The sequence below is a fragment of the Liolophura sinensis genome, chromosome 6 (assembly GCF_032854445.1).
Source record: "Liolophura sinensis isolate JHLJ2023 chromosome 6, CUHK_Ljap_v2, whole genome shotgun sequence".
Classification (NCBI taxonomy): domain Eukaryota; kingdom Metazoa; phylum Mollusca; class Polyplacophora; order Chitonida; family Chitonidae; genus Liolophura; species Liolophura sinensis.
In genome coordinates, this window is record NC_088300.1 from 10,313,036 (window position 1) to 10,336,754 (window position 23,719).

Sequence of the window (23,719 nt, forward strand, 5' to 3'; positions counted from 1 at the left end):
AGGAACGGCCATTTATTTGTGCAGTGCGCAGAACAGTAGAAGAAGATCATTTAATTCGGAGAAAAAAGCTTGCTAATTGGTGTCAGTTTTCAGTGTAGACCATAATCTTTGGGTAAAAATGAGTAACATGGGGGATTTATACCCTTCGTCGACTCAGCCGGAGAGTAACAGTTATAGCAACGAAGATTTCGAGAAGGTTGACCCAGGCGATCTCGACCAGCAACCCGCCGAATCAGAGAGAGATCAACTTTCGGACCAAGTGCCGACATCCACTGCTTTCTCCGGCGAAGAAGCCGAGGAAGATCGCTACGGTACTTCAGAAGCTACCCCAAATCTCGTTAGTTTTGGTGATGAACCGGTGTTAGAGGAACCTCAGTCCACCACCCCCTCTGCTCCTGAAGTAGGCGACTTCCCAAGTTTGGGCCAATACTCTGAGCCCGAACCCGAAGCTGAAGCGATCTCTCACAACCCCTTTTCAGATCCAATCTCCTCAACAACAACAACAACTCCAATGCTTATGGCCTGGGAGAAGACGACAGGGATATTTTACAGCCAGAACCAATATCTAATCTCCTAACAGAATCAACAGAAAGTAAAGAGTGGGAAGGGAAATCAGAAGGCTTGGCCATATCTGGAGGTAGGCAGCCACACAAATTTGGCTGCTACTGCTTTTGCAAGCTCTGTGTCTTTCTAGATATTTTATAGCTTTTTAAATTACACACATATTGATACATTTACTATATCAGGCCTTGTCATTCAGTGCCTGGTGTTCACTCTGGCTACATCCAGCCATTCATAACAGCTTTTTAAATTTTCTGAATGACATAATCCATATGCCGAACTCCATTGGAGCAAAATTGAGCTGATTTTAATCAACAAGGGCACACTGCATGAAAGCTTTTGTACAAGGTCTTCAATTGTGATTATTTTATCTATGCTGATTGGATCAGAGTTCTGCTGTCAGTCTTGTGCAACTGCATATGGATACACCTTGATAAGGTAGAAAAGCACTGCTAATATTGTGATGTACAGTGGCAATGTACATCTACTTTTTTGATTCTAAGGAAACAATTATCTGTGTATGTGTTCACCAAGACGCAATTCTAAGGTGTATGTTTCATTTTTTATTTTTATAGAATTTTCTGCATTATGAAATCCTAAAGAGTTTAGTTACTTTAAACATTAGGAAAGTAATGAAGATTTATATTGGAACTAATCCTTCAAAAATGAAGTTTAATCTGATGAATAAATTTGTCAGGCATAGCTGGGGGTAAGTTCCAAAATCAAAACATCCCTAGTATGATGCAAAAACCTTATCATAAAGAGTAAAAAAAAAAGAGAAAAAAAAACTTTTGTTTCTTCAGACTGAGTATACACTTGTCCAAGGTACCATGCATGTTTTTGTTCCATTTCGGTTATACTTACTATTGTCAATCTCTAAATCAAGCGTGGTCAAAGAAATGATTTCAGTCCATTTTTATGGAATAAGTGAAATTCACTGAGAAAACTGCCATTGATAAAACTCTTGTTCAGCTGTTGGGGATTCAAGCAAATCCCCATCTGTAGTAATCTTTGGTGATTTTACTAACTTAACGTGATGTTCAATTTCAATCAAGCACAGTCTGTATAATTGAAAACTTGCTAATGCAACAATTTAAAAGCTGTCATAACAATATCAATATCTTTTTTTATAGTCTTATGGCAGATGGGGTTGAAAAAATAAAGATGAAAATCCTACTTGTCAGATCACCCTAAGGTGAAATTTTCAAATGAAATGGATAATAAATAGCACATGTAAAGGCACATTTCTGTTAATCCAAATCAGCAGAGCTCTGGTTCCTTGCAGTACTGACCAGCTTGTTCAATGCCACAAGCTTCACCTAATTTATATAGGCTTTAATTTGTCAAGCATACAAAGTTCATTGATTTAAGGTTTAGTTGCGCCCTTCATTCTATTCATTAGGATTGCTTTCAGAGGTAACATTTGTCGGTCAAAAAGTATTCATTTATTTGCATACATATATTTGCAGTGTCACGCCTGCCTCATCTTCTGATTTGATTAGTGTGCTGTAAACTGGCTACTTTTCCTCCCACAATACAGATATTAGGCCTTGTTTTGAGAGAGTAGGTCCCCTGCAGCCATTGACATGTCCTCTAGGGTTATCCTATTGAGAGACTCCATTGCCATCTCTCAGCTTACTACTTCAAGGGCAGAGTGATCTGTTTGTCTTTGGCCTGCTTTTGAAGATGTTTTCACGTTTGCTGTGTGATTATGATTGATTCCCTTGTGTTTTAGCTTGTAGTTACTTCGATTTCAAGCACCAGTTACCAAAGATCAGCGTCAAAACCATAATGAGGGGCAGTTTAAATATCACTATCTCAACATAAAAGAATCTGGACATTGTTTTTCTGACTTTCTCAACTTGGCATTTTGCTCATAACATCAATTTTGCTTATAGCATCAATTTATTTTGAATACTAAAGAAATACTAAATTATTTTGAAGTATTAACACTTGTGTCATGATGCAAAAATAAGAACCTGTATCATCCCTTTATGGCATACCAGATATCTGGCTGGGGGTAAGCCTGGTTAAAGCACTTAGACATTTTGTAGACACTGTTCCCTATGGTACAGCTGAGCCATGTGGTCAGCCTGACCTTATGTACATTACAGTAGGTGGTGCTTGAAGTCCATCTCCATGGTATCAGGTCACACACATCTTTGCTTTTTACTGTTCTCTTGGTGCTCCCGTCAGAGTGTTTGTCTGCTTTATTTATTCCCGTTCATTTGGCTGTCTTGTAGACATTATAATTAAACTTCAGAATACGTTGGGTGAGTGATACATGTATTCCCGCTCTATAACTCATTTACTTATGATCTTTTGGTGCTAATTCATAAATTGTCTTCTTGACATAATGCTGATTCACATTAAATATATTAAGTGACTTTATGTAAAAACTGACTCACAATATTAACAATATCTTAATGCACGGCTTTAGCTTGTTCTCTGACAAACAACAATTACTTCGCAGTATACATTTTTGAGGAGAAATAAATTTGATATTTGTCTTTTAGACTAATCTGTAGTCATTAAGTATGGTTGCATAAATAAAGTTATATCCAAATTATTGTACAAGAGGTTTCCTGTGTTATATGAGACATGTATATTCAAGCAGATTCAGTGGTGGTTCAAATCCATTATTCACCATGCACTGCTGAGTTCCCCCTTTCATCACACACTCTGAACTCTGAACAGAGTTACGTATAATGAGTACAACTAAAAATGTGTTTGTAATTCATCCATGTAGTTTGTACTAATTAGAATGTGCTTCAGTTGTTAGATGTATTTCAGATTTTGCGTTTTCGTTGTGTCGGTTTTAGTTCTATCTTACATTTTACATTACCATACTAATAAAACTTTATCTTAAAACATTTGTTGTTGAAGTTAATTTCAAGTTGTTCAGTACAATATTAAGCCACTAAGTGTGTGTAAAGTTGTACATAAATGTAAATATATTTATGTTGAAGAATATGTAATATCTAGGTAATGTTATATGAACATAATTTTATATTTTTAATTTTTAAATGTTCCTATATTCAACTCTAGTGGATGAATAAGTAGTTTGTTTGGTAAATTTGGTGGGAAATATTTCAGTGTGCTTAAAAATTAAAAGGAAATTTCAGGTGACTGTGTTAAAAGTGAGTTAAGCTTTTAGTCTCCGAAACTTCCTAACCTTGATGTTGCTGGATAACATTAGACCGTCTACCTTCTGGTTGTTGTATAGAAGTTAATTATACCTTCCTTACGCTGGTTGTTTTAGGTTCATGGATGAAAAATGTTGACCCAAGAGGTGAGTACCCTTAAAAATTTGTGAAAGTTTGTTAATATCTGTTATATGTGTATTTACACGTGTGTCAATTAATTTGCCTGTACTGTTATTAGTGTTTAATTCTCCACCTTTTGTACCTGTAGGTTATAACATGCATATTGTGCGGTGTGTTATAATGATGTTTGCTCAGTGTTTTACACATACAGGTACAACATCATGATGTACTACATCATTAGGTACAGTGTATGGCATGGTACAGCATTTACATGTTTCGGGATGATAAGGGAGACTAAGTGTTGTGGTAATAACTAGTCGTTATGGAATGGTTGGTACGTTGTGATTTTATACATAGTGCAACCTCTATGAAAATCACACAAATTTATGTATTAAGTGCAGAAACAGTTTGTCTGTCTTCATACAAATTAGCTCATTGCAAGATTTCATCAAAAGTTTTCCCTTCATGTGATAAGGATGAAAAGAAGAAAACTAAGATATTTTCAGACATTCTGTTTGTGAGCAGATACAGAGCCTTCTGAGTTTTATTCTGGACCCGCTTGTATGAAACCCCTTTAATGTTACGAGCACGTAACTACCAATACAACCAGCACTGTAGGCATTACGTCGCCATGACCGTTACATGCTCATAACGTTAAGAAGACTTTGTTCAAGCAGGCCCAGGACTTTTATACTGTTGGCCGTACGTGGGAAGGTCTGCCAGCAACCTGCGGATGGTCGTGGGTTTCCCTTGGGCTGTGCCCGGTTTCCACCCACCTTAATGCTGGCCGCCGTCCTGTAAGTGAAATATTCTTGAGTACGGCGTAAAACACCAATCAAATAAATAAAATAAATTTATGCTGTTCATACACTAATGCTTTGTAGGTGCACACTGTATGAGGTATTTGCTCTAATAGAACTGCAGAAGTACCCATCCAATATCTATTGGTCATTTGCATTCCTGGGATCTGCCATAATATTTACACTGCTGTATATTTTTGTTTGACATCAGATACAAGTTAGGCAGTTTTGGATGTCATCTGCATTATAATACAAAGGCAGTGCTTCTTGTATTTATTTATTTATTTGATCAGTGTTTTACGCCATACTCAAGAATATTTCACTTATACGACAGTGGCCAGCATTATGGTGGGAGGAAACCAGGCAGAGCCGGGTTGAAACCACAACCATTCGCAGGTTGCTGGCAGACCTTCCCACGTACTAACGGAAAGGAAATCAGCATGATGTTGACTTGAACTCACAGTGACAGCATTGGTGAGAGGCTCCTGGGTCATTACGCTGCGCTAGGGGGCTAACCAACTGAGCCACAGAGGCCCCCCGCGCTTGTTGTACTAAAATTTTGAAGAATGCCAGTGCAACCTGTAACTCATAGATTTGGGTAATTCAGGTGCCTGTACATGATACTGTTTATGGGGATATTGCTACCAGGTACATGTATGTAGTTTATTCTACACCTATGAAATTATAATAGATTATGTTATTGATGGTTGTTGTTGTTTTTGAGTAGAGTCTTCCCTGTGTTTTTTCGACACTACACAATGTGTATGTCACTCTTCTGTAATATTACAGGCATTAATGGAAGAAATAAAAAAAGAAAGCTGTAATGCAAAGTGCATACACAAGTAAAAAAGTGAGTACATTGCGTCACAAGGACATCACCATGATTTTGTAACCTTATAACTTCGTTACCCATAATAAACACTTAGTGTAGACAATGTAGGGCTGTAAAGAGAGCTGTCACCACAGGGTTTCTATGATCACTACAAAATAGCTATTGCAGTTGGCTGTTGAATGCGAAGTCTGTACATGTTTGTAACATTCAAACAGTCAGTAATGTACTAAAGTTAATTGTATTGTAAATTTATGAGCAATCTGAGGATTATTACAGCTAGAACTATTGCTGTGCTGGTTGGATACATGTAAGGGCAAAGGTATAGAAATGCAGGAATTGGAGAACTACATGTATGTGTGATTGTTGCACAAATTTGTGAAAGTTCAATGCATCATATCTGTATGTATGCCCAATTTGTTGGTCCCATGTCTATACATGATGGAATTGGAAGGCAGTTGCTTTGTCTGAAAGTGCATTATGAGCTTATACACCCATATACATTTATTTATTTATTTATTTGATCAGTGTTTTTTGCCCTACGCAAGAATGTTTCACTTTTATGACGGCAGCCAACATTATGGTGGGAGGAAACCCACAACCATCTGCAGGTTGCTGGAAGACCTTCCCACATGCTGCTGGAGAGGAAGCCAGCATTAGCTGGACTTGAACTCGCATCGACATATTCATTCGAGGACAGGGTTTATCATGTGGAACCCAAACAGAAGAGAATCATACTTGTAGTTAGTGTCAGGTTTTGCAAATATCAACACTTGTTTTGCACAATGACTCCATCTATACTCCTAGTTAAAGGCTTTCTCTCTTCAAGATTTCTGAATTGAACAGCTGATTGAGACAATTCTAAAGGAAATGAGATGATCTGTTTGACCATGAAACTTGGTGCTTGTTGCTTGCTGTATAACCCATGAATCTATGTTCTCTGTCTGAAATCAGTGTATCTACATCTCTGGACTTTCTACCACTATCAGTTCCTCTCAGACCTGATGTATACGGCAATCTGCAGTTTAACAAGTGACTGTCTTTGAATTGACACAAGTGTTGCTGTCGTAGCAGGTCATGATCATTTTACTATCCTTTCTGCCTCTCCGTGCAGCTTGCTATTTTTAGACTGTCTCTGATTTAATTGGCATCATCGGGTAGTTATGTCCATTAGCAGATCTACCAACCCTAGATAATTGCCATCAATATTTGTAACTCTATTCCACATACCTGCATGAGAATTCAGTTGAGGTTGCTTCTGGTGTCATGGAAACTCATTTTCACAGGATTGTTTCTGTGGCCGTGTCATGTTAGTGAGGGTCTTGAAAGAGGGGATAATACCTAAAATTAATCCTGTGATAAGTTGCACATTATGAAATAGGATTTATACATAATAGAGTAAGGTTCTTTACATAGACGAATAATAAAACCTGTAGGTTAGTTCTGATGCTTGACATTGGCTTGAGCTCTATATGTGCTGTCACAGTTTTTAATGCATTTTTTATGGCAGCTGACTTCGCACCCACACTTTATATGGGAGTGGTAATTCCAATACCAAACATTTTTTTAAACGTGTGTAAGGTACAGTTCTTTAAGTCAGTGTAAGTTTGATACAAGATCTTGATATAATAGTTTCAAAAAAGTTGTTTTCAAAGATATATCTGCATGCCATGTACATGTACCTATTCAACCATTTATGTGGTGGTACGGTTGATTTTTGCTGATTCATTGAATTGTTTATGGATGTGAATCACACCCCTTCACTCACCTCCCACCCCTTCCACTCACCCTGTTTGTTACCTTTTCCGAGCTGTTCAGCAATGTCAAATAGATACGCAGATGCAGTGTGATGTTAGTTAAATGTTGGTCACCTTTTGTATGTGTATATGGTTATAAAATAAAGCTGTAACTGTGGATCTATAAATTATGCAATTCCTGTTCAAACATCATGCATGATGCACATTTATGCAATCACCGGTTGATAGCTTTGATGAGAATAGTGCATCACATGAGACGGGTATTGATTGTTTAATGTGGATTACGAAACAAGTGATGTGAACTTGATTAACAGAGTCTGGCTTCCTCCTAGTGATGTCCTCTGTATACAGTTCTGTCAGGCAGATGAGGTTTGCTGTGTGGTGTTACGCTGTCTGGGAGATCTGGACCTTATGTACTCTGTGTGCTTTTGTACACTGTGTGTATGTTGTAGCTCCTTACCTGTTCAGACGCCAGACTGAATACAACTTATGCATTTATTTTATAAAGAATAAATTTAGGAAAGGAATTCACCTTTGTATTTTGCAGTAAACATACATGTACACATGCACAGTGCTTTGCATTTATGAAAGTAAAATGTTTTGGTCAAAAGATAAGAATGGTAAGTGTATCATTCCAGGAGTGAGTGCCTTGGGATAATGTGTTCCAATAAACATTAGACTCATGTCAGTGCTTGGATTGGCACAATCGTACAGTACATTTTGTTTGACCTGAACTATATGTTTTGAGTTAGTTTGGCATGATGAGGATTAATTTGGGATATCATATCCAGGAAGACTTAAAATTGTCTCCTTTGTAACCAACATAAAACAAAGAGTATATCGCCACCTGCAGTCTTAAGTTAAAATCTCACAAATGTAACCAACATTCTGATATATTGGCTAACTCATGGTGAGTTCCATACCCTGTGGAGACATCGTGATTCTGTACAATAACCAAGTGGTGTGGAAAATTTTTTTTGCATAGCATCACTTAATGGCACAAAAATTAACATTTGTAGTAGATGTAGTGAGCAAACAATGGTCTCTATGAAGCCTGTACACCAGGGATACTCAGGAAACGTGGTCTCATGCTGGGTTTGGCACAATGGTATAAATGATTATTTATTTATAAGGGCACTGCATTCATGGGATACAGATCTTTCAAAAATGGTACCAGTGCACAGATGCGCGAATTTCTCCCTGTTCACATTGTCAGACCTGCAGTTCCACTTTTAGCTTTATAAAAGGCTCATATCTGATTCATAATCTGTGGATAAATGGAGGCATCTGTGAGAGAACCTGGACACTTCAACCATGTACACTTTCGTAGTGAAATTGTTATTTATTTACATTTAATGTTGATCAGAATAGGCCAATAGTGTATTGGCCACAGTACATTGGCTGGGGGAGTGTAATTGCTGTTGAGTTGTTGATAATAGATTCATCGCCTGGTCAGTATGGCACTTACTTCCGCTTTACTGGGATGGAAATTAATCATGTTCAGCACTGCTACTGTTCCGCTGTGCATTCACATCTAGGTCATCTAGACTGTATAATGCACCAGTGTGTATTTTAGGTTTGCTGGCAAATTCTACCAAAAAGGTAAACTGAAGTTCACTGAACTGCCTCTTGAATGAAGCTAAGATTTATATGTTTAGATACACTTATTTTTGTGTATTCTAGTCTCTGGCTGGAGCTCATAAGATTTAGAGGTTGTGTACGGAACAAACACTGCATTGTTATGATACATCTAAAGCCGACATGATAACAAAGTAAGGTTATTTACAACCTGTTATCCCTGCATGCGATTAATAAAACTGCATCCTTGCAGTCATGAAATGGCAGCGGTGTGCTGAATATTTATAACCAGTAATTTATCATTGAGCAAGAACTCTAGCCGTTGTATAATACCTACATTTTGTAATGTACCTGTTCTCAATGTATATTAAATTAAGATTTCCCCAAATTACAAACCACTAACTAAATCTACATTGCTCAAATGTATGTTAGTAATGGACATTTAGAACACAAACATGTGGAAAATATAGTGTACTTATCATTGGCTCTCATATTTCACGCAGCTACTCGTATCATCAGGTTGTAAATTCTTTTTTTATGATCTGAGTTTTTGTTTTTCATAAGTAATTGTAGATAATGCTGAAACTAGCTATTAAACGGCAGTTTGGGGTTACAACTGATTAACATAAGATTGTGAATGGTGATAAGCCAAGAAACTTAGAAAAGGGTGCACACTCAGTGCTGGACCTAAGCAATAATCCAACTCTACAACATTGTATATTTAAACTGATTGATAAATGGCTAGAGATGTAAACAGGAAATCCTGATGGACACAACCTGATGGCTTGGCTTACTAGAGCATGGAAAGCCACTCTGCTCCTGCTTGTAAAACCCAATGCATTATGTAAAACTGAAGTCTTAACTGTTTCAAGAAACAATTTTTCTGTCCAACCAGTATTGTAGTGTACATGCTATGTTGCAGTAAGTGAATACTTGGTAAATGTATGTAATATGGAGTAGTGTTTATCCACTGCCAATTAACTGGATTCAGTGCCTGCCATCCATGCAGTCCACACCTGCAGGACTGGCCATTAAGTAGCAATCAATGTTGTACAAGGTGATGCATGCACAAGATGATGCATGCACAAGATGATGCATGCACAGGTAGCCTTTGTGGCCTACTGCATTGCACATGTATGTGTTACATTACATACACGAAGATATCCTAGCAGGGGTAAAGCTTACACTTCACCACACACCTTATGTCATAGATCTCTTGCCCATGGATGGATGTCTTTGTGCAAGGCTGTGTGAACTTATACATAAAACAGGGGCTGTGTTTATGGTGGATACAAGCTCTAAACAAAGGTGTGGCTGTCGGCATGGTAACCTCCAATGAAGGACTAACCTTGAGAGGTATGAGTCACAGTCAGTCAAGGAGCTGAATGTTTGTGTTCAGGTCAACAACCACCTGGCTGTACCCTGTATTATACTGTCAATATGACCAGTGGGTGATCATGCAGGCCTGTCTCATGCCCCAGCCAGCCAGCTAGCTGTTAATTATTGTCTTACCCCAGATGCATGCCACTCACTAAAGGCCAGCGGTTGTAGTGCATATTTAGGAGTGTGCATACATAGAGAACTGATCACAGCACTGCGTACTGAAGCTGCAGTATTCACTGTGGGTAGTGCTGCATGATGCAGTGTTAAGGTGTTGATTTTATCAGTACAAAGAGCACCATCATTGAAAGTTGGGTTGCACTTCACTTGTCATTAGTAGGAATCGTCTGTTGCATTTTTGCTACAAATGTTATTCATAATATATTATGAACAGCACTGCAGCACTATGAACAGATATGTGTGCAGTATTATAGACACCACCGTTTGCAATACTGGCAACTTGGGCATCGTGCACACAAGCATTTACGCAATTGCATTACATCTACATGACTACATCTAAATGTGCAGCGTCATTTTCATTGTTCAACCAGAATCGTACAGAACAACCCTTCTGATGCATAGTTTAGGCGTGCAGTAATTGCAGCAACACATACAGGATATTGTATCCATTTGCAGTTTGTGCGTCGTGGACATACATGCGCTGTCAGCTGGAATGATAGATGAAGTCTGTAATATTCCCTGTGTACTGGTGTCAGTCAAGAATACCTGACCACATGCTGTGTGTGAGGCCCTCCCATGAAACAGCTCACTCACTCAGTACATACCCACATCAGTACTGTCATCTGTAACCATCAAGTGTGGTCCATGGTAGACTTGGGGAATTCTAAAGACATACATCTGGTCGAATGATCATCTAAACGTGTTATTAATATTCTAGTGTTGCATGTATGTAACCCTGAAATGCCTGCAATGGCTGCCATGCACCTTGATAGAGCCTATGGGATAACAAGAGACATTCCAACAACAGGAGCACTAATCTGGCTGCCTCTCATTCCTCAGTCAGCCTGCATGTTGCCAGGCTTCTGATTTCAGCAACAAGTATGTTAGGAAAAGGTTCCGATCTTAGCCTTTTAGATTTAGACTGTACTTGTATATTGGATGAAGCATCAAATTTCTACAAGAATAACAGTTCCATGCTGTGTTCAGACTGAACTGATTTCAGTTTCATCCAAAGGTTGACATTTTTAAGTGATTAAAAAATAAGGAATTCAGCTCATTGCCTTTCTTGACTAATTCAGCAGTCTCAGAGCAGAATGTGTTCCTGATGCCTGGTTTTGTTAAGGATTTTCAGATGAGAATTGCTGTGTTGGTATAAAGGTACGACACATATAGATTCTTGTGCCGTTGAGCAAGTTTAGTGCTCAGCAAGTCTGTGTCAGACACTGAGCTAGGCTGCTACATAAATGTATACTCCCAGGATGGGAATTCCTGCCGAGGGAGGGTGGTGTTTCTGATGTGGGATTATCTAGGCTGTTGCTTCTCCCCGAGCTGTCCCAGTGTTCTCTCTTGCGTCAGGCACGGCCGCCTCCTGCTGCTGACTACATATTGATTTTCACAACCAACTGATGGAGACTCACAAACCAAAGAGTGATGAATTACCTGTCCCTAACATGTCTACTACCTTTGTTTTTGCCATTGTTTGGTGTGCCTGTAAATGTGATGTAATTTCTATTAATGGGAACTCAGAATCTAGATACATGGAGATGGAAATGTGCACACACATTCATTAATTATTTAGACAAATTACTCAGAAAGTTTAGTCACATAGCTGCTGTCTGGGAGGCACCAGTGTTATCGTGGTAGCTAGGGAGATAAATCAATGTGTAATGAATGGTATTGATTTTCATCCAGTATGGATTCAGTTCCAGATCTGATGGCTGATAACAGATGATGTGTACTTTTGATCTTGCTCACATGATTGTACTGCCACATACACATTATTTCCTCGCTGAACTGAAACAGTATCACTTAATACCTACAAGTGCTATGATCAAGTAAGCCGCAAACTTGTTCTCTGTGTAGTTCTAAAAATGCTACCTTCTTAGGTGTCAGAGGAACTCTAGTATAGGGATTTCTACCTGCTACGGCGGATGTGGAAACTATGGCTGCCTATGACAAAAAACCTCAATTTGCCATGTGCTGTTGTTAAGGTGTCAGAGGAACTGTAGTGTACAAGGAATAGTGATTACCTGCCCACACCTGCATTAGGAATTATGATTACCTTGGATGAAAAAATGGTCTCAACATTTCGGCTTTGTATTTGTGGAATACTTTGAAACATTGTTTCCTTAGCCAAATGCGCTGCCATTCACTAATTACACACCAGGAAAAGTGTTTCGTTACAGGTGTGATACTTCATATAAGATAAAGATCTATAGAGAACTAAGCTCTTTACAACTTTTGTATGACTTTTCACTTGTTAATGTTTGATGTTCTCGCCATTATGGGAATTAAAAGAGAGTCTGTCCTTCATATCACCATTTTTTTTACAGAGTTGCAGTGTTGAAAGTGTGGTCAACGAATGGGTTGGATGGTACCCATCTGATTTGGCAACTCACTGGTTTGGCATTTGTTATAAATTAAGGATCTTTAAATGGGTGCTGTGCAGTCAGTTCAGGGATACTTCAGTTTGTGGCTGGGCATAGTGTTTCACCTAAAGATCTGTTTCCTGTGTAGCGGGGAAGTGCTTGTAAACAACAGCAGCAGGCTGGAGTAGCATCATCTTACTTACTTACTGTTTCATGCTGAAGCCCAAGGTAATAAAGATTGTTTTAAGAGCTGGCTTTTAACAACATATTAGAATTTAGCAAGCCTGGGTATATTGGTGTAATTTCATAACTGTATAAGAACAAGATTTGAAGTGAAGAGTCTGGTAAGTGATGAAGCAAACTATTTGCATACAGAATTAAATTGTATGAGATTTTGATTGTCCAAGTTATGTATCACCTCCTACATGTCATGATGTGTACTTGTACGTTGTGAAGGAGTTGAAGGTGGTTCAGGGGTAAGGTTGATCTATGTGATTCCCACCCATGAAGCAGATGAGATCAGTTGAACATGTGATGAAAGTTTGATAGTTAGTTGCCAAAGATGGCTGCTTTACTTAGCACACTTCTGTTTCTCCCATAGATCTGTAAAAAACTGGCTGACAATTGTTTTAAGTGGAAAAATTCTTAGAATGGCAAAGAAATAAATAATAAGGCTACTGTGTACTGTTCATGAGTCTGTCCAACATTTCAAGTACATGTAGCTGTCCCACTCAATCTGTATTTCATGTCTGCAAAACAATTTAAAAGCTTCATCACCCATCTTCACCAGTTTCGTTTGAAAGCTTCCATAGCTGGGTTGCGAAAAGTGATTAGGTTTTTTTTTTAACCTTTCTTTCCTTTAAAACTAAGATCGACGATGCCTTGTATGGGATTTTCACTTTCCGTTGTCCCCATTGCCATCAGTTCATCAGCTGACAGAATTATCAGCTTATCCCCTTATTGTGACAAAGTCCGTGACTAGAAACATTCCTCTTTGTAGGTTCCTTTATAAAGTACCATTTTACACAGCTTTGTAAACACATGGATACTTGGATATGTGTGTACCCTGTACCTGCTAACAAATGATCTACACTGGAGGTGAAGTTGTCATTCTGTTTGTCAATACTGCCTTGTCATTATGCATCTTAATATTATATACACCATGTATATCTTAACTATTAATTAAAAAAAGCACATAAAATGAGAATATGAGATTAATGTTTATGTATATTTTACATGTATGAAGCTGTAATGAGAACTTGTACATCTGTGTATACAAGTGTAAAGGAGCAGGACCCGTGTCAGGCTGCTGCTGGCTTGCTGTTAACATCTATGTACGGTTACATAAACAAATAGCTGTGTAATTTACTTGCACATTTATGCATTCTACATGTACGTGTAGGTCAATGATACTGCTGAAAATGCCCACGTGTTATTTAGTAGGAGTCCACTTTTACTTCATGTAAATATGCATAGTGATTTATAAATGGGCTTATGTTTGAATTTCTGGTTAAGTGTTCGGTCTGATAATGTCTTGTTACATGTTGTCTGCTTCATTTTTTAAGTGAACTGTTCATGCATGACTTGATCTCCTAAATAGTACACATTTAAAAGTATTCGACAAAATTCCTCGTCATGCCTATATTTTCATTTTATAAAGAGGAGCTATGTCATTTTCCTCCCACCATATTGCTGGCTGCCATCGTATAAATGAAACAAAAAGATATATATATAGTCAATCCAGGTGTCGGCCAAAATGGACCTTCCATGTTAATAATCACAAGGTCAGGTCCCAAAACAGCACTTAACACAAAACACCGAAGTACTTCTTTACCGAAGTAAAGAGAATGTACGAAGTATGAAATTAAGGTGGATTTAGCATAGGGATGAAGTCAATAGTTTTCAATGATGATGGAAAGATGCAAGGAATGCTTACAGTGTAAGTGCATGTAAAATAAAAACATGCTGTTCGGTTGAAAGAATTTATGCCTGTAAGGGTTCTGTTAAAACAGGGTGTAATGTCGATCAGGAAGTATTACATTTACTGGTAATCACTTTGCATTGTTTAGGATGTCCATGCAGTTGCCTTGGTTCAACTCTAGTCTGGAGACACACCTGTACTGTTCACACTTCCCAGGCCTTGTCATCTCATGAATCAGCCTGCAAACACATTCATATTTTGCTCAGTGTTATCTCTCCATGGACCTCACAGAATGTTTCTAGGGCAGGCCATTGACCTGTGTATAACCTAGGCTGTACTCATTTCCCTGTTAGGTTTATGCATGTACTAGGCAAGCCAGTATGAGGATATACTTGTATATGTAGCAAGGTAGTGACATTGGTCATATCATAACGCTATAGAGCCTGCCATTGAAGGATTACATGAACGATCATTTGAAGCCATATATTAAAGTAACGTTTCTAAACCAGCCTGCATTAGTAGCCCCAACTATATATACCATATACTAGCATTCTAGTTTTGTCGGCAAAATCAAACTAAAAGGTGCATAAGTCACATTGAAAGTTGCTCTTGCACATGCTAAAAGATTGAGGAGTTAGCACATGTATATTAGACCAACTTCTGATCATGAAATGCTAAACAGAAGCATTGCTGCTTTTGAACTGTCAGAAACAAATACTGCAGGTAATGAAGTTAGGCCTTAGACTGGCTGTTTACAATTTCTGTGAAATTTAAGGATTAGCAACTTTACAGTGTAACGCCTGCCTTTATTCAGAGTATTCAGCCTTTGTGAACTGCCATGGTCTTGGCTGGCTTTCCAGATCTGTTAATACCTATATGAGTGGATAACTTGTTGGAAATTTATGGTTATGATATGTGAAGTGTTGCATTTTTATTATGACCATATTTCATTGCTGGCTTCAGGGTAAAACTGCTCAGTCAGTCTTACGCTTTATTTGTGGATAGAGTAACGGTTATGGTTTTCTGACTGTACATGTGCTTTTGCTACTGTTTATTGGTTCTGGCATATGTGGTGGTCAGTCTTAATATTAGGGCAGTCTGCATGCAGCATAGTGGTTTTTGAAAGTAACCCTGCTGTTTGTGTCTGTTGACATTATAATTTATGATGTTAGTTTTGTCTGCAGTCAGCTGGTTAGGTACATGTGTATCTTTATAGGGTCTACTACAAGTTATAAGTGGCCACTAATCTGTGAGATATTGATGAAGATGAAAACACAGCAGTGCCTGCTCAAATCTAATCTTCCTGTTTCCTGTCTTCCATCGCAGGGAGTAACTTCAGTTCTGGGCTGGCTTTGTTCAGCCATTGTCATGGTAGCGGCCTTGTCAATACTGTAACTATAGCAACTCCTATGACAAGATGTCTCTCTGATGCTGTGTTTGATGGCCTTCCCTTTTTCAGTTGATTTTTTATCTGGTTTTTCTCTAAGCGATTCTGCTGAGGCCGTTGAAAGTATGCAAAGCCTTAAAAGCCCTATGAACATTAAATGTTCATAGCAGCAGGAATCTGTCCAGTGCTAAAATTGCTTTTTGACTTACCACCTTACCAAACCTGTGCCTGTATTTGTTGGGAGGAAAACACTTGTACATGTACTTTACATGTAGCCATGCACAGCTGCTGAGAATTTGGAGAAGATTGTTCCATCTAAATGGATACATTTACATGTACATAACTTCTTTCAGGAAGATACTGGATTCCAAAGATTCTTTTTGAGGTTTTTTTTTGGTTTTTTTACATGTAGATCTACTGTTCAGAATGAGTGGAAGGGCATTTGAATAGTAAAGTGAAAGTAATGAGCACCACTCTGTAGAACAATCATGTGGACATGTCTATACGTTTATTGTAGGAGGAAACTGGGATCATGTACATTTGAATTTAGTTACAGCAGTGATGCATATTTTTGTATACACCTTGTTACACTTGTACAGTATGTGCATATATGCTAATTAAATACTCATACCTGTCTGGTACAGCTAGCTTTGTATGGTCTGCTTCAGGTGCTCTGACTTTGAGTGATAATTTCTCAGAGACGCATGGTATAGTATGGGGCAGTGCATACACAGATAAAGTACTAATGCACAGCAATATCATAAAGGTCACTTGATGTAATGAAGTCATATTTTTCTCTATGTAAAAGTGCTGTGTTCAGGACATTGCTTTATAAAGGTATCTGTTTTCGAAATACCTTTCTGTTATGTGCATTTGTTTGTATATTTAAACTGAAAGTGAGCTGCACAAGGCTTTGTCCTTAGTTAACTGTTAAAGGTTTTGTTTGTTGCACATGTGAGCTTTTGTCTAGCAGCCCAGGGCTGGTGTGGTGTCCAGGTGTCTGAGTAGATTCTGTAGACAGTAGGCCTGTCACAGGGACTCCAGGTGGCTTCATATGGAAAGTTGAAGGGGCACGTGTATCTCTCTTCTGTAAAATATATATTGTAAAATATCATTTGGGAATTGAAAATACTCTGTAATTTAACTTGGTGTGAATGCAATAAGAAGTGGTTTGTAAAGCAAAATTAAGTTGTTAGAGATATCAGTTTTGATGTTATACACTTATACATGTATCATTTAGCATATTGTTGACACATGTGCTGTTAATCATGCAAGGACAACAGGATATACCTAAAATTTTACAATTAACAAAGTACTAACCAAGATCTTCCGCCCATCAGAACCAGGGGAGACAATTCCAGTGTGGGATGATGATCGAGACCAACTCCCTGTCATTGAAGAGTCGCCAGCAACACAATTGAGCAGTGAACCTGGCGAGGCGGCCATGCCTGGCCAAGGGGGACAACCCAGTTGCTCGCTGTGCTCCACCATGTGTAAGTCCTCATGGCTGCTCATGCTTCCTGCGCTTACAAGGCCCTCTGGGTTCATCATTTGCCTGTATGCTACTTGTGTGCACTAGATTACAAAGGGGTGTTGTAGATTTGCTGTATCATGCTACTGAGGTGACTTTGATATGCTGGATCGTGCTACTGAGGTGCCTTAGATTTGCTGGATGGTGTAAACGGGGCTTGTATCCTAGAACTCAGTACTCCAGAAGGTTATGCTCACCCCATTGTTATGTCTGTGGCCAACCAACTTCTGCTACATGCACACACTGTCAAACTCAACATTTTTCTCTTCCCATATATTTCCATGATGATTTTGTCTAACCTCATGCACCTGTTTCTCAGATAGTCTTCAGAGCTTGTTACTCTCCATATGTCATACATGTATGCAGTTTATTTCATCATATCCTGGTCTTGCTTCATGTAGTTGCATTTCTTGATACATGTGTAAAGTTCAGTTCAGCTTAGAGCATAGTTTCCCACCTTATTATTTCATTTTAGATGGTAAAATCATAATGCGTATGCAGTTTTCATTCTGCTTGTGTTTTTAGCAAGGGAATCTTTCCAGTTTTCCAGAATATGAATTCATCTGCCAAGCATGCTGTCTTTTTGGTTATCAGAGATTTTGTTTGTCCGGTGTGTTGTGTAGTACAATCAGATGTAGACTTCTAGATCTAAAGTATGTCCACATACAGAATTATGCAGCTGTGTCTCTGTGTCTAGTAGTCTGCATGTAACTGTACACAGCCAGTAGATTGTGTGTATTGTGTATTATACCTTTTATGTTCATCTAAATGCAAATTTATTTCACCTTCTTTTTTCTGGATCAGCTAGCACCATGTTGCATCATCATCTTTATCATCTCTGTCTTGCTCCATGTTATTTATGATATCTCGGCCAATGTGTAAACAAATACATGCACTGCTTTTGCTGTAAAGCTCAGCTTTTACACTTACTTTGGTAGATGGCAAGCATTTTAAAATTAGTTTTAGGAGATAGTAATCCAGTGGTTCGTGGAATAGGGAGTTGTGTGATGGGATGTTGGCCATATTTTTAGTATAAATGCAATTTATTATTAATACATTTATGATAATGTATTAGAAACAGCATTTAGTACAATTGCATGTCTGTTGAAGCTTGCTTCCCAAACTTCGATATAAATTTTAATGTAGGTTGCACGTTCTTGGTATTGGTACAGCAGCATGATGGGTCTGGATATTTTTCTTTCTCGATTTTTAGATTCTGTTTTTTGTTATTGCATTTTTTCTATGTTTATTGACAAGTGAAATACCAGTATTTAACACATAAATTGGTCGACAAAATCACAGACAGAAACTGCACACGAGATCAAAATGTATTTGAAGAGAAGAAAGCCCTGAGGGACTTAGATGTTAATTATTTAAAGATGATGGAAATAGGGACATTTGTTCTTGAGATGTAACAAGGAAGTGAGTTAAGATAAAAGTAAAGTGACAATCTTCCCAAAATTAATTCAGTTGTTATTGGTTGGAATGTGATGTTTGTTCTGGGGATTTAAGTTAATAGACTTTAGTCGATCAGTTCATTTGTTCCATAGCCAAGTGCCAGAGAGTTCAAAAAAAAAGGTTTATGTCTACATTGAAGAGACTGACCCTGGTTAATAATAATAATAAAATAGAAGTGTTTAGTTCTGCGGCTCTTGTTGTGTACCTTATATGAGTTAATCCTGCATAAGAATTGGTAAGTATTATGGAATACTTTGCATGGAAACTAATGGACTTGTATATGACCAGGATTTCACTGCGATAACAACTTTTGTAATATTTGTCTGACCTAGTTTTATAGTACGGGGTTAAAGTGCTAGTGTGTGTTTTTAATAAGTAAGGGTTGAATTAAGTTACAGATCATAACAACCTTATTTGTGACATGTCAGTTTATATACATTAGATAGTGGGGCAGATTCAAGCGCCTTATCTTTTATCTGCAAAAATATTAAATATCAATAAATAACAATAAAATAATTTCTGGCTGTTGATAAAAGGCAAAATTTGTGGAATCTCTATCCACAGTTTGGTCAAATGTTACTCCAGTAACAGTGGGCCATTGGTCCTGCTGCTGTTTTAATGATAAATTATGCTTATCAGAGATATGGATCTTGTGTATTTGTAAACAAATGTACATATAACATATACATGTATGTGCATGTAAATCTAATTGAATTGCTGTGATTAATTTGTAAATTTACATCTACTATACTGAGTGAAATGTAGTTTGAGTATTAATGTTCATACATGTACATGTAGTGATTATTAAGCCTGTTTGGATGTACATTGTGTTTGTACCAGATCTGAGTGTGTGTAGCTATTACTACATGTAGATCTAGCTGCAGCATGTGTGCTTTGAGTTTGTAGAAGCCTGCTGCCATTAAGTGCTGGGTACAATCCCTCACCACACTTCTCGGTGCCCTGTCCTCCCTAACTGTCCTAATTAAGTGCATGTATGTGTATTAGGCGGATAACCATGTGCCCTAACGACAATTGACTCCTTGCTGTATGACAATGCACACCGTACACTGTAGTTATCATGTCAGTCATGGGCTTGTGTTGAAGGCATCCTAGACCACAGAATTAACACTGACCTTTAGATATGGAGCATGAGGGTTTGGTAATGTTGCTTCAGTTGTGCCTCTGCTGCCTCATGTACATGGTAGGGTAGCAGATAGTAGCTGGTGATGTGGGCTGAGGTTTGGTAGAGTATGCCGAGCTATGGATTACATAATAACATTTATAATATTCAAAGTTGTACAAGCCCGTGGTATGTAAAATTACTTCTCAAAACTTTTTAGTGTGCGGTGATGAAGGGGGTTGGAGAGCCCTTACAGCAAGGGCATGGAATTTGGTTCACCATGCAAGCTTGGTTTCTGTTATCCCTTAGGTGCATCCAAGTGAGTTAGTGTCAGTTGTAGCGTGACAAGCCCTATAGTTGTGGGATGGTACAAAATACATAAAGCTAATCTACATATACATACATCTTCCATTTATAGCACAATCAAGCCATTCATCTAAAGTGCTGAGTGTTTTCGCTGCTGTTTGGGGGGTGCATGAAGGTCATTTAGCAGACACAACCATTGAACTTTGTCCCCTTTGGTGGGATGGGTAGAGCTGACTGTATTGATCTCTGGGGGATTAGAACTGTTGATGAGCTCCGTTACACAGCTTAGGTGCTCTACCCAATTGACACAACATCCGTCATCTGGAAGGATTATCTCCCCTGTTTGTTCATTATAGCAGCTACGAGTATAACATGATTTATGAATAATTATGAGAATTTGGTCAGTTTTAAAACACGTTGCTCGTGTATCAAATCAGTATGTACTTGGTTAAGCAATGGGCATACTGGCATACAACTGCATGGATTGACTTTGATTACCCCTGTGGACATGTGAATATATATGTATTATTTCCAGTAATACTATTGAAAGGAAGTCTGTTGAATCGTATACAGAGCTAGATTGTTGAAGATCTTTCATTCTGGCTTTTACTTAGGAACTACAATCACCTGTACATGTTATTTTGAAGTGGTAAGAGAATTGTAGACACTTCCCAGCATGCTGGCAAATGCATCTTCTCCTGCTATGGATGTTCCTCTTGACTCCACTGGCTGTTGTAGGTGTAAAGTTGAGGAAGCTATAGGCTCAGTGATCTGAGTAAGATGAAAGCCATAGTTTATGAACTCCACTGCTAAGGACACCGTTACTTTTCTGCATGAAATAAATGCCAGGGGCCACTTTCACAAAGTGATCATAAGCCTATGTTGACACCCACTAGCACAAAGGGATTATAAGCTATGACTGTTGTAATTTACAATGAGAAATTAAGATCTGGTCGACCTTGTCATTAAGATTTACAATCTCCCCAAAATTAAGCCTTAAGACTGTTCGTTAGTACATGTCGACTCGGTTAGCAAAGACGTACAGCATAATTATTTCCAAAGATGTTAAGAGCATTTTTCACACGTTGTTGCTGTTGCTAGCTGCTAAATCATTATGATGTAGAAATCAAGAAAAGTTATCGACAGGTACATTGTCCGTTTACACAGGCCAACTTAAAGTACGAGTTAAATTTGGCCCACAATCACATTTGTGACTTTAAAAGTTTACTCTCGCTGTACATTTCCTTTATGCAAGTAGCACAACATATTTTTATAACCAATTGTAAACTTATTTGTAGGGTCTACACTTGATTGTAGTTACCACTTTGTGCAAGTGGGCAAAAAGTGATGCCTGGGTAGTTTTATCCAGTCTCAAGATAAAAACTATCCCATTAGAATGATAACCCTAACCCTGTTCAGCGTGTGAATTACGTGGCCTCAGCATTCACATTTCACCTGTAGCCTGTGCAGCAGGTGCCGTCCCATTGCATGGAGGTAGAGGTACAAATAGGATTGTTAACCTGTTTAGTATTACATACAGTGGTAAGTCTTGGCTGGAGCAGATTACATGCTCTCCCATTGTTACATGGGTAATTGGTTGTCCTCCAGTACAATGTACATGCATAGAAAAGGGGGAGGGGCGGTGAAATACACTGTTTTGAGTTTTTAAATAACACACTTATACACACACTTGCAAATTTGTGGTTCAGTCCAATCCAAACCTAGGTTAATGCCCCTGCTACTGACGCATGTCCGTGAGAATAGAACAGTGTGTGGTGTCCTGAACTTCTGACATGCCTGATTATCTCCCTTGCACCACTGGTATATTTCTTTATATATAGGAGCGAGGGAGTTCCAGATTTTTAACTAGAATGTAGAAAATTTTAATAGCAGTATTTTGTTCTGATGTTGTGTATGATTACTTCTAGTAATATCAATCTCACTAATCTAGTATGTACAAAATGTGTGTACACACTGCTACATTTACAGGCTATTTTAGTTTGAACATGAATTGCTCAGAACTGCATTAAGTCAGGACAAAAGAAATAAGATGTTGTTTTCTCTGTTCTGTATGTGCTATGCCTGTGACATGAGCACTGTGAATCGAAACTATAAATTTAACTTCAGGTGTTTTGCTTAACACAACTTTCTGATTTGATCAGGCATTTTCTGTGCTGGCCAGATAAATCAATACTGCCTAGTGTACCTTTTATTGAACGTTTAGGTTATCTTTTCTGTGGGAACTGCGTTATATCGCAAGACTGTGATCACAGCTTAACTGTGAGTTATCACAACACCTGCATAGCTTATTATTCAAATACCATTGGAGAGCTATGAACCTTGATGTCTTCCCGCCAAAATGACCTGCTTTGTGTGGGTGAGATGAGAACCTGTTTAAACTGAAGAAAGACAATTTGAAGGCTGGCTGTACAGGTCATGTATTCAAGGCTGTATATATAGGTATACTGTATGTGTGAGAGCTATTTATAGCCTGGTGTTGTTACACTCCCAGTTTTTACAGGCCACGTGAAAGTTAGCTGGCTTAGCAGCCGTGGGTTGTCCTGTGGTGTATGATCAGCCGTGGGATAGAATCTGGAGACAGCAGCTAGGTGGATGTCCTGTCTCATTCATGTAGTTGGGATGTTCTACTGACAGCATTGGAGTGGATTGTAAAGTGTTTCTGTTGAGGAAGTTACCAGAGGTCTGTGGAGAATCGCTGTAAACATATGGTTATGAACTCAATAGCATGTCTCTGTACTGAGGTGTCCTTAAGCACAGCTGTTGATAATCTTCAGAGTGAACAGTGAAGTCACAGTACCCTGCAGATGTTTTTATACTGCTTGCTGTAGGCCTTTTACCAAACCAGTTTGTTGTTTTCCTCCTTGTCATTGGCTTCCTGCTGCAGCTGTGTGAAGCATGTCCTACGAAGCAGACAGTTCGGATTTTGTCCTCCCAAGGGACTCAAAAGAGGATGCACCCAAATCCCCAACCAGTACCCTGGATGCTGGATCATCCATGTGTACTCCAGGTGGGTCAAACTCATGTGGCAGTTTTGTATTTACACCTGCCCATGTAGCACAGGTGAGGGGAGAATGAATATCCGTAGAACCTGTAAACTTGGTGTGTACGTGCGTATACACAGTTATACATTCAGAGCTGTATGTACCATATTTACATGTACATGCAGCTGTACATCTGCTTAATAAAGTCCATGCATCCTGCTACAGTGCTGTATGTATTTTATATATCAGTATATACCTATGGCTAACCTTATTA

The 23,719-nt window shown here is 38.5% G+C and overlaps 1 protein-coding gene across 4 annotated transcripts in view; it reads left to right on the plus strand.

Annotated features, from left to right (window-relative positions):
* The first annotated feature begins 6 nt into the window (after positions 1-6).
* LOC135468847 (reticulon-1-A-like) overlaps positions 7-23,719 on the plus strand; it is a 35,169-nt gene continuing 11,456 nt past the window's right edge. For 2 of the 4 annotated variants that reach the window (XM_064747300.1, XM_064747301.1), the window contains exons 1-3: positions 7-311; positions 3,824-3,853; positions 17,369-17,521. In XM_064747300.1, coding sequence (XP_064603370.1) covers positions 119-311; positions 3,824-3,853; positions 17,369-17,521 — 376 coding nt within the window. In that variant the 5' untranslated portion in view covers positions 7-118. Of the gene's footprint in view, positions 638-3,823; positions 3,854-17,368; positions 17,522-23,719 lie in introns of all 4 variants that reach the window. The other 2 variants (XM_064747303.1, XM_064747302.1) reach the window with 2 other exon arrangements.